The sequence below is a fragment of the Lipotes vexillifer genome, unplaced genomic scaffold, assembly GCF_000442215.2.
Source record: "Lipotes vexillifer unplaced genomic scaffold, Lipotes_vexillifer_v1.1 scaffold696, whole genome shotgun sequence".
Lineage (NCBI taxonomy): Eukaryota > Metazoa > Chordata > Mammalia > Artiodactyla > Lipotidae > Lipotes > Lipotes vexillifer.
Window position 1 is genome coordinate 310,132 of NW_006792928.1, and position 16,662 is coordinate 326,793.

The window sequence follows — 16,662 nt, forward strand, 5'->3', positions numbered from 1 at the left end:
GGGGTGGGCGGGGGGCGGGGAGGAAGCTCTGGTTTTGTAATTCAGGCTTCAATAGACAAAGTTTGTTGAGCTGAATCAATATGAAAAGTCTGGATATGGGAGATCCAGCATCTAGGAGGTGCAGGAAGTTACAGCACCCTTGGTACATGGATCCTCGTTACAAAGCCCAGGATTACGCTGAGGTTGCTTTTTTTTTTTTTTTTTTTGAGCAAAGAAGAAAAATCAATGACCCCAAGGGCCTGGGAACTATTAGAGTCATTACTGCGACACAGATAATTCTGTTGAACATCTGCAGCCACAACAGCGAGCAATTCAGTATAAAAATGCGATGCTACGAAACACAGCTACGTATGTATCACATACCAGTCACACGTGTCGCATGAAAGTTAAAGGAATCTTTTTCCCCTAAAGCTATCCCTCCAACAGATGTGTTTATGCCTCCGCATATAATACAGCACACAGCGGGGCTGAGGGGCTGAGTTCTCTCAGCCTTCTCTCTCCCTTGACTGTCGTGAAGTAATGTTATATCCTCCAAAAAGAGGCTTGGCTGTTGCATGGGCATCGTGTAGGACAGAAAGTTTCAGCGGCTGTTTTAAGAAAGGGGTGAAACCTGGGATTGAAGGGCACTGATGGAGGAGCTATTTAAGAGATGGGTGTCCTGTAAGCCCTAATTTGAGCCGGTATGCCAAGTGGCGATGTTATAGTTATGGCATCTAGAGGTCATTCCTTTGAGGATGCCTGAGGACTACAGAGTGCAAAAAAGCTTGAAAAAGAGGTGTGGGTTTCCCTCACAAACCATTATGGCTCTCAGTTATTCACTCTCCTAAGATAAGGAAAAGTACACTGACAGCATTACAAGGGAAATGACAAGAAGGAAAGAAACAGTGATTTCAAAGCAATACTATTTAACGCCAGGTGCTTTTATCTAAAGCAGGTTTCAAGTTGATCGCTGTTTTTTTTTTTTTTTTTTCCTTTTTGGCCACACCGTGTGGCATGTGGAACTTCCCCTACCAGGGATCGAACCCTTGCCCCCTGCAGTGGAAGCACAGGAGTCTTAACCACTGGACCACCAGAGAAGTCTGATCGCTGTTTTTGAATCAAATGAAGAATAAATATTCTTATCTGCTTTATAGGGTTTAACAAGCACAAGGTGCCCTGGAGCGGGGGAAAAAGTTTCTCCCCAAGGAAGACAACTACCTGATGGAAAAGAGAGATACACTTTAAAACCAACCTAGAGCCAAGTTCACTCCAGATTCTCTGGGAAGAGAGTCAAGAGAATGTCACTTAAAGATGCCAATCTATGTGGTTTAGAGGGAATCACAGCGGTGGGACTGGAAAGCATAATGAGAGTCACCAAGGAAACTCTGGGACGCTGTGTCAGGAGAGAATATTAGGTAGTCCCAACACAGCTGCCTACCTAACAGATGCGATCTGTAGGGCACAGAAATGCCTGCTGGCTCTTAAAATCTCTCCCACCCACCACGGGTGCTTATCTGAAATGTCTATGTTAAGTAAGGCATTGCTGCCCTGAAGCCTTGACAAAGTGCAGACCTGTTACCTGAAAGGGATGTTACTTCAAGCCACCGTCCCCTCCTTAATTCATCAGACCTCCTGCAGAGGACCACAGAAACGTCTGAAGGCAGAGTACTCCAGGGCAGGACAGAACAACAACCGCAAATAACTCTTTACAACTTTACCACTGTGGTCAGGTCTAAGAGCTCTTTCGTTTACTAAAATAACCTTCGAGAGGACAGTAGAGGATGTCACTTAGGGAGATTGCTAATCCAGCTCCCCACTTCAGCCCTGGTTGAATAAAATGCGATAGGGTATCTCCAAAACAGGGAGAAAGTAAGGAAAATTTCAATATACCTTCATGAGAGCTAAGGAAGGGTAATGAAGGTGAATCTGCTCAGCAGTACCCTATCATAGAAGCATGCACAGGAATGGTCAGTGGCCAAACAATTACTCTCTGTTCAATTTGTTTTGCTCAAAACCTGTTTAAGGTCTCTGCCAATAAGCCAGGCTCTGAAACGCTCTCAGCGATGCCAGTAAGAGGACTAGGCAAATCTTGTTTACTTCCTGCAAGGAACGGGCAAATACTTCTGTAAGATAACAGAATGCCATTGAATTAATTCTTTAAAAATGCTTTACGAAGTGTGCTGGGGGATGTTCTAAGTGCCTTGAGGTCTCTGGATCAATTAATAATTGGGAAGTGCAGAGGCAGAAAAAAGCCCTTATATTCTTCCCCCTCCCCCCCCCATTTTTTTTTTTAAGCATCCTCTTCACTTAATCACTCATAAACAAGTATTTATTTGGGGCGCCTCCTCTGTCCAAGACAGTGTCGAAAGCATCAGCCCTTCTTAGCGAAACAGAAGGTGAAACTGTCATTCACGTCCGTGAACCGATGATCACGCACTAGACTTGTCTCTAGAAAGCCTCAGCTGCCATTTCATTCTATTATATAACCAGTGAGCAACTGGGTTCAAAAGTTCAAATGAACTTTTGCTTTGGGGCATCTCTTGGGAACATAAATTAACCACATTTACCAAAGAGGTCCTGAAAAATAGAACTGCAAAACCGAAAGTTTGAGAACCTTTTTGGGGACCTGATTCCTGGCACTGGGCTGGATTTTACCTGCTTCGCTGACCTCTAGGAATCCCTCTCAGCTGATCTGAGCTCCGACACCGCGGGGCTGAATCCCGGTGAGCGTCCGCGCACACCGCGACCCTGCACTCCCTCCCCGGGGCCCAAAACACCGACGCGCGACCGCTCGCGTTCTCTCTAGAGCACCCCGTTCTTCCGAGCGAGGCGCTGCGAGGGGAGACCCGTTCCCGCTTTTCTCGCTAGAGGGCAGGCGGGGCCCGTGCAAAGCGCTGCTGGCGCTGGACACGCGCGCACCCGGCCTCCGCTCCTGCACGCCGGGTCCCGCTCCCGGGCTGGGCTCGGCTCTGGGGCGCTGGGCAAAGGCCGTGCCAGGGAGCGTGGCGAGTCCGGGTCCTCCGGAGGCGCGGTCCCGGCTTCCGCCCTCACCCTGAGCGCGGGTTGCTGGCGCCCGGCTGGGGCTCGACGCTCAGGTGAGGGGCGGCCCCACGGAGGGCGAGCACCCCCCGGCCCCGCGGACGGCCGGGAGCAGGGCCAGGCGCCCGGAGCGCAGGGCGCAGGCAGGAGAGGGCGAGGCGGCGGCATCGGAGGAGGAGAAAGAGAAGGGGGAGGAGGATCGCGGAGCCCCGGCCGCGCGGCGCACTCACCTGGGCTCGGGCCGCCCGCCGCGGGCTTCTTCCCGGAGCCTCGGTCCTTCTTGCCCTTCCCCTTGCCTCTGCCTTCTTTGCGCTCCGACATCTCGCCCGAGAAGTGCACGCTCTGCACGGACGGCGCCCGGCGGAGGCGACGCGCGACAAGTTTGGTCCAAGGGCTGGGATCGGCTTTGGGAAAAGTTTGTCCCTCGAGGGCGGGGGGCGGAGGCGGGTAGAACCACCGGCCGGGCTGCGGCGCGCGCGCTGCGCGGGGGGCGTCTCCTGTCGCCGGCGGGGAGCGCGGGGACGCGGCGTGCGGTCCGGGCCACCTGGGACTGGCGGTCGCTGCGTCCGGCGGTCGCGCTCGCTCTCGGGGCGGCTCCTGTCGCGCAGGGAAGTGCTCGGTTCCCGTCGCTGTCGGCTCCTGTCGCGGCCTCTGTCCGGCGCGCTCGCAGCCCGAGGAGGGAGAGGCGATCACCGTCCGGCCAGCGCTCGCGTCTCCCGGCAGCCGCCGTCACCCCGCTCCTGCCCTCCGCGCGAGCCCGGAGGTCCGACAAGTTGGGGGCAGGTTGGACGCTGGCGCCTCCTTCTCGCCCTCCCCTGGCCTCGCCCCCTCCCTCGTCCCCGCCACACCCCCACCCCGAGGCGCGGACACGCCACCGGGAGGAGCCTGGGCTCGGCGCTCGCGGGCGCGGCCCCTTTCCCTCCCCGAGCCGGCCTGGGCGGGGGGAGGTGCGCGGGGCGGCTGCCGGACACCCCCGACAGGGGTCGCTGGAAGCCGCGCGCAGCAGCCGCCGCCGCCGCCGCGCCCGCGGGAGCCGGACCGCGCGTCCCGGGGACATTCCGAGACCCAGGAAGGGATCCGGACCCGGGGCCCTCGCTCCTCGCTCCTCGCTCCTCGCTCCTCGCTCCTCGCTCCTCGCTCCGCTTCCCCGTCAGGAAGCGCCCGGGAGGGCTGGTCCCTTCCCTCCAGCGCGGAGAAAACGGTGGAGACAAATTTTGCAGCTCCGACACCTGCCCGGCCAAATTAAGGCCCTGGAACCCGTGGGAAGGAGAGGAACGGCTGCTGTTTTCTCATTAGAGTTTGGGGTTCCGTCCTTTCTTTCTTTAGTGAAAAACCCCACACGCACGTAGGGCAAAGATAAAACTCTGGGTGGAAGGGGGATTGAGTAAGGCGGCTGTGGATACACAGGAAGGGCTCGGGGGACCGTAAAGACGGTTAGATAAATCCATCTTCGTCGATCTGCTCCTGGGATGTGTCTGTGACCTGCCTTCGTGTGTTTAACAACGTGCCTGTCAGACTTCTCATCTTCAGCTTTTCCTAAAAGAAATAATAATAACCTGGCCTCTGCTAAGGGGGAGGGGGGTGTCCTAAACTGTATCTCTCGCTACAACTTAATTATTCAAGTTGTAACTTAACTGATAAAAGCCGGGTGGGAAAGGGATCGACAATAAAATTACTGCACTAGCTAGAGTCACTCAGTTCTGCCGAGAAAGCAAGTACGGGGAGGTAAAGTGGAGAGACAGAACCAGAGGTCCTGAATTCGTCAGTGCTAGCTTTCTCCGATTCAAACTTCCCTGAGAACTGCGGGTGAAACCTACTTCGCCTCCCCTTGTCCTCCCTCTGGTGGAGAATTCTAAAGAGCAGTGAAATCCAGAAAACGTTAGCACCCTGCTGCGAAGGACAACAGTGAAAGGCCAGGGTAATCAGCACCGAGTAACGATCCAGAATCATGTAAAGCAAACGTTCTCATAGATGTATGGCAGCTGTGGCTAAGTCAGAATGTTCATTTACAGTGACAGGCCCACGTGTTGTTTTCTGGAAGAGGTGAGTACCGTCCACCCATATGTGACATTTACTTAGTCCTCTTTAAAAGTAATTTGCCCCTGATTTTCCATCCTCTGGGATTAATGCTAACTGAACCATTACCTACAGACAGCCTTCTTGGTATATTTTCCAAATGCCACCATTTAGATAAAGGTGAAATCTGGGGTGCCTTCTTGCTATGTATGTGGAAAGGGAGGGGGGACAAAATCAGTTATTTAAAAACTGTCCTAAATTAAGAATGATTTTATTCTCCTTTAATGTGTACTGTAATAAGAATCTAACTCTACTGGGTGGGTTAAGTCGTTAAAAGATATCTTAGCAGTAGTGCCATCATTTATTTTGAAAAATTTGATGTCCAAATATCTTCTGATAACCTTCCAACGAACACCACACATCAATTATACTGGGCCATAAAAACAGCAAAATCAGGGAGATTATGAATCCTGAATAGCACTATAATATTCCACAGAGTCTAATGTAAACTGGAACTGAATGATGGCTGAAATAACTCTGTCTTCCCAGGTGGGGCCACTAGCTAACAAACAGGAAAACAGCAAAACTCAGAAAAGGGGAACCCTTTCAAAAAGGGTACTTTTTCTCGAGGATTTGAGACCCTGTAAGGGCTTAGTATACAACTGCTACGTGTTACGAGATACATCATTATTTTAGAACTGAAGGATAGAAAGCAGAAATGTCTTTGGGAATTAAAAAATAAAGTTTCAGATCTTTCCAAGTAAAACAGAAAGCCAGCTGGAAAACCCAATTTGAAATTGCCCTTAAATTATTCATCTCTATGGTCAGGAAGTAGCAGATGAATTTGTGATTGTTGTTGTTGTTGTTGTTTTGCATTTTTATAAATCCTCGGAAATGATCAGAACAGGGATGGAGAAAGGAGGAAACCTTTCTTTGCTTTCTTGAAAATCAAAATATTAACCTCAATTTAGAAACAATGACATGTTTTCATGGCATCATTTTATTAATTTGTTATGTATTGTTCAGCTCTTAGAGTCTGTATCATACAGGGTATACCAGCTCTCAGGTAATATATGTTAACCTGTCAACATATGTCAGCTCCTGAAAACTAGAGTGGGTATTTATAAATAAGCACCTTGAGAAATAAAGAAAGACAAAATGGAGCTCTTATATTAAATGACAGCTTATAATAAAGGCAATCCTGTGCCATAACACTTTTCTTTGGCTAGGCTTAACTTTTAGAAGCACTCTTAGAATCCACAAAGCTGGCCAAATATACCCTTTCTCTCATTAATTCCCATTTGGAAAATGCTCCAAGAAAATCTTAAAAAGAAAAAAAAAAAAGAAAAGTGAAAGAACATTAACATGTGAACATTTTTATATTTTTGCAAAATATTGTGCATACTGACAGTAATGGGAATTTCATTTTAAATTCTGCAAATAGATATCTTTAACTTTTAAAAAATGAAGTAACAAGATAATTTATATAGATTATTTTTTTAAACTTTGCAACAAATTCATTGTTAATAAAGATGCATGGATACAAAAGAAAATCTCCCTCACCAGAGCCAGCTCCAGCACGATCACCAAAGGCGCATGACTTATTCACTAATTCACAAAGCATTTACTGAACTAAATGCTCAACAGTAGAGAAACAGAAAAAAAGAAAAAAAAAAATTGCCCCATTCTCATGAAGCCAAAATAATATGAGAAAGGCATGAAAACAAATTAATTATTACAATACAAATGAAAAGCAGAGCCAGATAAGTTTTCCAGGGCCTGAAGCTCATAAGATTTGGGAGATCTTTTTAAAGGGAAAGAACACAAACTTAAAAATACAAATTTAGATCCAAGACTGTTAAAGGGAGCCTTGGAAGTGAGAGGCCCTGAAGCTTCCTTAGCTTCATGGCAAATTCACTTCTAGTGATTCCAAGCATATTCAACTATCTGCACAATTATATACTAATTCAGAAATTAGATACTACTTTCACATACTATCACTATAAAGAGAAGACATTAACAGGCAGTCAAAAGGAATACACACTTTTTTTTTTTTTTTTAGATTCCATATATATGTGTTACCATACGGTATTTGTTTTTCTCTTTCTGACTTACTTCACTCTGTATGACAGACTCTAGGTCCATCCACCTCACTACAAATAACTCAATTTCGTTTCTTTTTATGGCTGAGTAATATTCCATTGTATATATGTGCCACATCTTCTTTATCCATTCATCTGTCAATGGGCACTTAGGTTGCTTCCATGTCCTGGCTATTCTAAATAGAGCTGCAATGAACTGAAACAAGCAAAGACTATAGTGTAAGGAAAATAAGATGAAAGCAGCTTTAAGAATTCACTAGTCAGCAATTGTCCTGTATGTTTAGTTAGACTCTTAGAATAAACACGCAAGCTGAGTTCATTAAACAAAAGGCTTCCGACCAACAAGACACCCTCGCAAAACTGGAAATGGTGTCCTCCGGTACATTTGGAAAATATTAAACAAAATTCTTAACTAATCATATTCTGTCTGCTGTGAAGAGTCAGTTTGATAACAAATTGTGAGTTTAGAATCCTAAGAAAAATACTAAAAAAGGTAACATTCAAACAACAATAAAATGAGATCTGTGTTTATGCTTTTCTGCTTTGTGTGATTTTTAAACATTATCCCACACCAATGATTGTTATTATTGTTTATCATTATTATTAATGATAAGATTACTCTCATGATTGTAGGGATACATGATAGATTAAAAATGGATTATACAGCTGAATACTAGTGCCTACTTTCTTTTTGTGGACACTATCTGAAAAACAGGCGTAGTGTCATAAACCTCTTCTCTAATAGGGTGGAGATGTAAGACTTAATAGTCTTTGAAACGTTTTATTTTCTTTTAAGAAGAATACAATCTCATGCAGCTTTTTGATTTCTCTTTCTGACCTCCACACTAATTATTTATCTTTATCTTTCTCATCCCCTTGCAACACATACTTAAGATGCGTATGTGATGCAAATACCTCAAATGTATATACATGCATACATGCATACACATATACATATGTAGATATACATGTGCGTATACATCTGTATTTGTGAGTGTATGAATGCATATGTGTGTGGGTGTATAGTTATTGCTTCTCTTTCCTCTACTGGAAATGAGAAACACTGTCTGTATTTGAATGCGAATCTATAAAAGGTGGAGATTATATATCCTTTTATCCACTTTTTTCATATCGCTATCCATGAGAATTCTCAGCACCGTACTTTGCACGCAGTAAGCACTAAATGGCTTTGCATAAAATGAATTTAAATAGAATAGGATGACTATAAAAAGACTGGTTCTGATATTACCATTTCTATCAATCAATTACCAATCACCTACCCTGACAATCATCTTTGCCACCTCCTTTCTGCAGCCAACCCCTCCCCAAATCCTGTCATTTTGACTTGTCTCCTTTTATTTCTCATCACTAAGTACCACCCAAATTTAAGCCTTCGTCGTATCTTTGCTTTGATCATAGTAAAGCTTTCCACCTGGACTCTTGCTCTCTCCAATTATTTTGCTACATGCAGCAGTCAGGGGAGTCTTTTTGAAATGCAGACTTAACCCAGCCATCCTTTGCTTCCCAGAACCATACCCAGTGTCCTTGAAGGGCTAGCCTGTGCCTAACTCCAGCCTGATCTCACTACGCTTCATCCCTCCCTCTCTATGCCTCATGCATGAAGGCTTCTTTGCAACATGCCTCTAATACTTGTCATTCTTTCCAGCCCCGGTGCCTTTGCACGTACTGTTTCCTCTGCGTGAATTTACCACACTTGGCCTAACTCCACTTACTGCTCAGGCTCCAACTGAATTTCAGTTGCTTAGAAGGGCTTTACATTACCTTTGAAAATGATTTTAATCTCCCATCCCATTTTTACACCTCCTTCAGAACATTTCTTCCAGTTTGTAATTATTTTTTGTGTGTGATTTTTATTTTTACAAGGATTTTTAAAATGATTTTTTACAGTGTTTTTCTTATACAATGATCTGTTCCCACTGGACATTAAATTTTTTGAGGGCAAAGACTGACTATTTCATGTTCTATGTTATATCTCTAGCACTGTGCCTGTTTCATCATAGCCAATTACATACATTTTGTTAATTGGTGAATAAAGGACGATAACTAAAATTGCTTTCATATGTATATAAGACTATACATACATACATGTGTGTATGCTTATGTTTATTTGGTCAAATTTTAAAAATGATAATGATGCTTATGGTACCAGGCATGACATTTGGGGATAATTTCTCTTGAATAAGCCTTTCTAAGAACGGACATATAGAATAAGAATCTTGACTTATAGGTATAATTTCTCAAAACTTGAAGAGGTGAGGTGATAACTTCTGTGAAATGGTAAAATCCCAAGAAAATACTTACCTTTTTTTTATAATTGCCTCTGCAAATTTCACCAGTAGGTTACATTTATTGGCTCCATTTCCTTCCTTGCATTTGTATGAGGTGTCAGAGAGACCCATAAAAGAGCTGGGTTTTAGCAAGGCTGTTCTAACAAAGTGATAATGGATGAAAACCTTTAAACACAGCATTGTTAACAGAGAGTTAAAAACCCCTTTCTAGCCTTGGCATCATACAAAGTTCCTATTCCCATAGGATTATTTTTCACTTAACACACTAGTGGTAAGTCCATATATAGTCATTTTAGCAAGTTGCACCCAGTAACCACCTTACAGTTATCTTTGAGTTTAGATTTAACTCCCTTAGTATTTTCCTCACTTCCCATCATGCATATCCATATAACAAAGGCATTTGTCCATACATGCATCAGGTTCCGATTCTGTGAACATCTAACATACAGCCCAGAGGGAGATTCAGATGCTTCGGTGTCTTTTAAGAGTCATCCCACAGGATCCTCCAAGGTTAACATCTTTCCTTTCAAGAGTCACTTTATTCATTATTGTGAAAAGATTCACCCCTGCTAAATGTATAATGATGTTAAAATACAAATGTAAGGTCGTGAGTGATGAATTAGTACTTGAAATATTTGAACAGTGTGAATAATTTAACAGATCAACTCTGCTTTGGTATGTCCCAGAAGAGACACCTGGTAGAAGGCATTTCCAAAAACAGATTATAGTATATCGGAAATTACTTCACAATGTCATCAGGATAGCTGGTCTGTATGGAATGAAACCCTGACCCACAATGTTATGTACCTGGCCTAGGCATGTAAAAACACCACAATTATTCTTTTTCCTTCTTTCTCACATAATTCCTTCTAACCTCCTTACTAAATCTTTATGAATACTACCCTCCCCGCCTTTTTCTTTTTTTTTCAGCTCCTGTTCAAGTTAGAGCCCAATATTTCATATATCTGACTTGACTAGGGATTTTTAGTTTTGAGCTCAGAGCCAAAAGTGGAATGTTACAGTCATCTCCACCCCGGGACCCCAGCCTAGAATTCTAGTTCCTTTGCAACGGACCAACTTTCAACATACTAGATGTTTGGGAAATGTTGTGTATGTGTGTGTTAAAAAATTTATATCTTTCACTTCTCATTCATTTGGGAAAAGAATTTCACAAGTATTAACAACTCAAGAAAGCAATTCATCTTGTAAAGATGATTTAGCAGAATAATTAGATAACTTGACAGAAACTAAATGACCATCCAAAAAATAACTGGTGACCAACCATGCAGAAGATTACATTCTTATGGAAAATGCTGTCTTTTCTGCTTAATCATAAAGACTGTGTTTGTTCCAGCTCTTTCCCATAAATACAAGATGGAGACCACCTAGTTCAAATGGTCCAGGAAACTCTGGTCTTGCCTAGGGTCTTACTCAGCATGTAGGGTTCTTTAGAGTCCCGAGAAATTCTGGGGGTGATCCTGGAAACTAGATATTCAACTGAATGTCTAAGAAATATGTTTGGATTAGTATTTGTGAGTGATCTTTGTTCAGTCCTAGAGCAGACTGAACTCTTTAAGATCCTGTAAAGCAGATACATTCAGGCACAAAAAATTCTGTCAGTCCATCTGGGACTTCTGTCTTCAAGACCGACCAAAACCAGCCCTGGTATTTGTAGGTAGGAAGAGAAAGTCACTTTTACTTAAGTGGCAATTATCTTGCTTCGGAATTACATCAACTTTTTTTTTTTTTTTTCCTGTTGTCGTTGTTGTGGTTTCCAAAAGATCATCTAACAGAATGAGGTGGAAATCCACTATCACTTTTATTTTCATAATAATAAGTAGACCCCTGAGAGCCCGCAATGTGCTAGGATTTACGTCAGTGTGTGTTTATTATGGGCACTAAAACTATACAGTATTTCTAGCTCAGAAGTGCGAAAGGTAAAGAACTTAATACATATTTTCTCAACTCATTGTTTTCTTTTAAAATTTACTTTTTCCTTCTTCCCTGAGAAACTTTCATTAAACTATTACCAATTCTTTCCCTCCCTTGTCCTACTGCTGAATCCGCCCTGACAATCCCTGATGCCAGGTCACTCCAATTACCCAATTTTCTCCATGAACATTATCTTTCCCTGTTCTAACAAAGAAGCCAGAACAAAAAAAAAAAACCCTCTCTTAAACCTTTCTTTCCTTTTATGACCAAACACTTTCAGTTCTTTTTTATCAGCTCACGGAAACCACCTGCTCCCCCAACTCACAACCAATCTCATGGAACTGCTTGGAATTCACCAGTGCCTTCTTATTGTCATATGAAGTGTCGTCCTCCTTAGTCCTTATGCTTGGGGACACTGATACACACGTCATCTTGAAACCTTCTCCTGGAACTCACAGTAATATCTCGGTGGCAGAACTTTCTGTCTCTTTTTGCCAATTCCTTTTCTTTTTTTTCTACCTATATCATAAATGCTGGCTCATGGCCAATATTTAAAACTCTGTTTCTTAACTACATGATAATCCTAGGAAAATATCATTTACTACCACTGTATCAAATTTTGATAATTCACAAATGTGTGTGTATAATTTTTTTTCTAAACTCCAAGCCTCAATTTCCACTACCTCAAACTGACCAGTTTGTTAATTCCCATCCCTTTCCCCCGCCCGCCCCACCCCACCCCAGAACCAGACATGGTTCAAGATCAGAAACTAGGTGTCATCCTTCATTTTTCTCCTCACGTCCTACTTTCCTCCCCTGATTCCAGCCATTTGATGCCCCAGTCCCAGCGCTCTTATCTGAAGCAGGTTTTATCCTCATCACCTGTCTCCTTTGCTCCCCCCCTGAGCTGGGTCCTCAGTCATTCTTTGACTGACCTTTTTTCAAATACCCCTCTTACTGCTTCAGCTTCCATTCTCACACCCAGCCATCCTCCTTCCAGCTACCGGAGTTAATCTTCTAAACTACAGCTATTATCTTGTCATCCTTTATGTAACATTTCTATGGATTCCTGTTGCTATAAAGTTGCAACTTCTCCTTAGAGGTTAGTCAGGTCCTTCCCAATTCAAGTGCTGCATAAATACTCAACCTCTCTTCTATCTTCCCCCCGGTAGTGGGTATACTCTGGTCACAATGAACTGTATCTTTTCTTACTTCTATGCCTTTAACTCTGTTTTTCCTTCTCCCTAGAATTTCCTTCCCTTTTCTGCCTAGCAGGCAAACCCAACTCAAAACTCACCTTTTCTATTTTTCCCTGATGATCCCCTCACAATCGCTGCTGCACATGTGTCTTCCTCATATGTCTCTTGAGCTCAGCACCTTTATTACTATCATTATTTGTTTTCAAGCCTGTCTCCCTGCTCTGCAGGAAAGATGCCTCAGGAATCATCTCTCTAGTTCCATAAAGTACACATCTGACATATGTATATTAAAATGCATAGACTATAAATATGTTCAAAGAATCCCCAATTTACATTTAATTCAACTTCAGAGCGACTGAGTAGCAGTTGAAGGGCTTTGAAATCTTTCCAAATTTAACGTTTTACTCCAACGCAAATGGGACGTTCGCTAAGTAATTACAACTTTTCCAAGCTCTGCAGCTGTATGAGCCCAATCTTAACTGACTTGTTCAACTGGCGTTACAGTTAGCAGGATTCAAGAACAAGGCTTGCTGGTTTCTACCACTATATTTTTGTGTACTTAAATCCACTTAAGCCCCCTTGTTGACCTACTCTATGTCTTATTTGCCCATATTTTAAAAAAAAACTTGTATAATAATATCAATACTTGTTACACACTAACCATCATAATGAGGTATTATGAAGCTCAACTCATCCCTTAACTGTAAATTCCTCTATAAAGAAAAATAAGTTTATGATGTAGAACCTTCATCTTGATTTCTGAAAACTCTAATGATAACTCTGGAAGGGAGAAGGAGTGTCCCTTTATATAGTTGATAGTTTTTCATTGCTTGAAATAGCCTCCATCTCAAAGACTGCTGGTAACTCTGCAGCCCCATCTACCATTCCCCACTCTCTGCTTAAGTGTCTGAGAGCCTCTGAGGGTCACAGTCTCCACCTTGGACCTTAGATGGAAGCCTGTCTTCAAGAAAGCACCAATGAACCGGACAGAGCTTTGAATTCTGACTCTGCTGCTTCACAGCTGGCTCCTCATCTGTAAGGGGGGGACTATACTACCAATGTAACAGATCACTGCGGTGAGAATTAAATGAGCTCACGGGAGTCATGTCCAGCCTACAGGAGGCGCTAGAGAAATGGCACCTCAATTGGTCGTCAACTGTCCGCTGACTTCTAGCTGCTGTTGCTCCTATCAAACATCTCTGAGTCCAGGCCAACTTTACTAAAAGAAGCATTTTGCCAAAAGGATAGGTGATTTTTTTTTTTTTTTAACCATTCAGTAATGACTGAATAGGTAATTCTGAATTACCCCAGGCCATTGGCACTTAAGGCTACAAAGAATAAGTAAAACTAATGAAAATCAGATATTTTTATGGATTTGAAGTTTTCACCACACTGCTCCTAATTCACCTCCTCTCATCATCCCTTTCTGGGTTTTCTGTAGGACAGATGACCCTTCACTGGCTCAGTGGAAGGCAGCAGAGGGAAAAAGTAGGTAAAAAAGGAAAACTAGTATTTGAATGAGTAGAATATTTAGTAGAAGATTTTATAAGTAGAATTCTAATTCTAATCAGAAGATTCCTGTCGCCTCGTTCACACACCCTGTATGATCCCCTCTTCTTGAGTATGGCGGGGGGGGGGGGGGGGTTATCAATCAGTTGACTATGAGTTAATCCAGAAGGTGGGTCTGGCCTAATCAGGAAAGTCCTTAAAAGGAGGGCTGAGCCTTTCCTGAAGAGAAAGATCATCCTACCGACTTTGAAGAAGTAGCTGCCATGTAATGAGAGGGTCACATGCCTAAGAGTGGAGGGTGGCCTCTAGGAGCTTAAAGCAACCTTGGCTGACAGCCAGCAGGAGAACAGGGACCTCAGTCCTACAACCACAAGGAACCGAATCCTGCCAACAGTGTTGATGAGCCAGGAAAAGGACCTGAGCTCCAGCTCAGAACACAGCCCAGTTGATGGCTTGATTTCAGCCTTGTAAGACCCTAAGCAGAGGACCTAGTTACGCCCTGCCCAGACTTCCGGCCGACAGAACTGGGAGCTGATAAATGAGTGTTGCTTTTGGGTGCTAAGATTGGGGTGATCTGTTACAGAGCAATAATAAGCTAATGCAGTTATAAAAACATCTTAATTTATACAGTGCTTTAGAAAGCAGATATCGAAGGGGCTGGAAAATGACAAATGGGAAGAAAGTCTGGAATCTGCAGTGACTCTCCCCGCTCTGCCACTTCCTAGCTCCATGGATTTGGGGAGTCACTTAACTTCCCCAGCCTTAATTTTCCTTGTCTGTAAAATGAAGGGCTGAATGATGGACAAGATGCCTCCAAGGTGCTTTTATATTTTACATCCTTAGATGATAAAACTTTTATTTTTTGAGAGGATAAAACAAGGCACATGGGGAAGTAATGCAGAAACTTTCACAGATGGCAGCTCAAACCCAACTCAGAAATCCTAGCTCCTCTATTTGTAGACCATCCTGTCTCCAGCCCATTCTCTGAGCTTCAGCCAGACTCACAGGCATTAAATGGACTCCAAGAAGGTTTATAAGCTTCACCCACAGGTCCAAAGGGGATCTGAAGAATTGTGGCTTTTTTCTATTTTTGGAGGGTAGGGTTTTGTTTTTATTTCTCACAGGGAGATTTTTGGTATATGTTTTCTGCCAAAATAATCAGTAAGATAAAGCACCTGCCATGGAGATGAATGCTATATAAACTTTGATGTGCATCCATGGTGGACATAAAAAAACTTTTCTATAAATAATAACAATTTAACTCAAAAATATATCACAGCCTAAGGATTCTTTAGGGAAATGTGTATATGTTCCTAAGGAAGGTCCATGGTCCTGAAGAAGCAAAAATTTTGGCATGGACGAGAGAGACGTTTAACAGAGCTGTTTCTGCTCTAGTACACAAGCTTTTATCTGTTGATCTGTACAAATAACCCAAATGGAAACTTCTTTATGAGACAGAAAAGTAGAGTGAAATGTTTCAAGTCCACAATATCAGCTGGAATGAAATTATAGCTGTGTCGTTTAGAAAGTGGTTCCTTTCAACAAGATTTACTATGTTACTATGACTAGATGAATTTATCTCCTTTTCCCAAACTTATTAAAGCATAAAACACTTCCCTAAAGCCACTTTGGCTCAAATGTGTTTTTCAAGGAAAGCTGTGGTATGCATTAACTAACTCCAAGAAACCAAAGTAATCTAAAATTTTCAAATCCTGGAACAATCTCAAAACGCTCAATAATAGAACATGCTTTAACTCAGCTCACAGATTATCTATATAGGCAACATAGAATGGATTCTGAAAGACCACAGTGAGCCCGATTTTGACAGACTGAACCCCAATGCTGAAGGAGATGTTGGAAGTGAGATCTGGGCTATCCAGTTTGGTCTATAGACATTGATGAAATTGTCTACGCAATCAAACATCAATGTTTTTGTAGACAGAGTATGAAATCATCAATAAAGGCCATTCATGAAATATCCCTAGGTGTTTTAATGGGATGATGGAGCTGATATTTAACTGGACTTATATGCCTCTAATCACACTTCCCCGTGTCTTGAAAATATCTGTAAACTAAGGTGGAAAATGTGAAACCAGTAAAACTTAAGCTTCATGGCTCCACACTTGCAGGAGTCCCTTCCAAGGGCTGTAACTAATTTTGTGTTAATAATTTTCTTTTTTTTTTTTTAGGCTGTGCCATGTGGCATGAGGGATCTTAGTTCCCTGACCAGAGATCCAGCCCCCTGTACTGGGAGCACAGAGTGTTAACGACCGGACTGCTAGGGAAGTCCCAATTTTTTTAAAAGGACCTCCAAAACTAACTCCTCTTTAAAGGAGACTATAAATACACTTTGAGGAATATAGTAAAAAGGCAGACAAGTTTAACACTTAGGGTTTACCATATTGACATTGGACTAAATAGTTGGGTTTTTTTTCCTTTTAACTTTTCAAGTCATGGTTTTTGCATGATCAACCCTGAATGATTGAGATCATCCTCCTATTCTCACTTCAGAGAGCATCTCTGTTTGCCACGCTTTGAGCACATGGGTTTGTAAAGCTCATTCAAGAGTTTCAGGGT

General features: G+C 43.0%; 1 protein-coding gene across 4 annotated transcripts in view; it reads right to left on the reverse strand.

Moving 5' to 3' along the window:
- NRG1 (neuregulin 1) overlaps positions 1 to 3,793 on the reverse strand; it is a 219,196-nt gene extending 215,403 nt beyond the window's left edge. The window contains exon 1 of one of the 4 annotated variants that reach the window (XM_007466130.1): positions 3,249 to 3,436. In XM_007466130.1, the coding sequence (XP_007466192.1) occupies positions 3,249 to 3,339 (91 nt within the window). In that variant the 5' untranslated portion in view covers positions 3,340 to 3,436. Of the gene's footprint in view, positions 1 to 3,248 lie in introns of all 4 variants that reach the window. The other 3 variants (XM_007466131.1, XM_007466132.1, XM_007466133.1) reach the window with 3 other exon arrangements.
- Between the last annotated feature and the right edge of the window lie 12,869 nt (positions 3,794 to 16,662).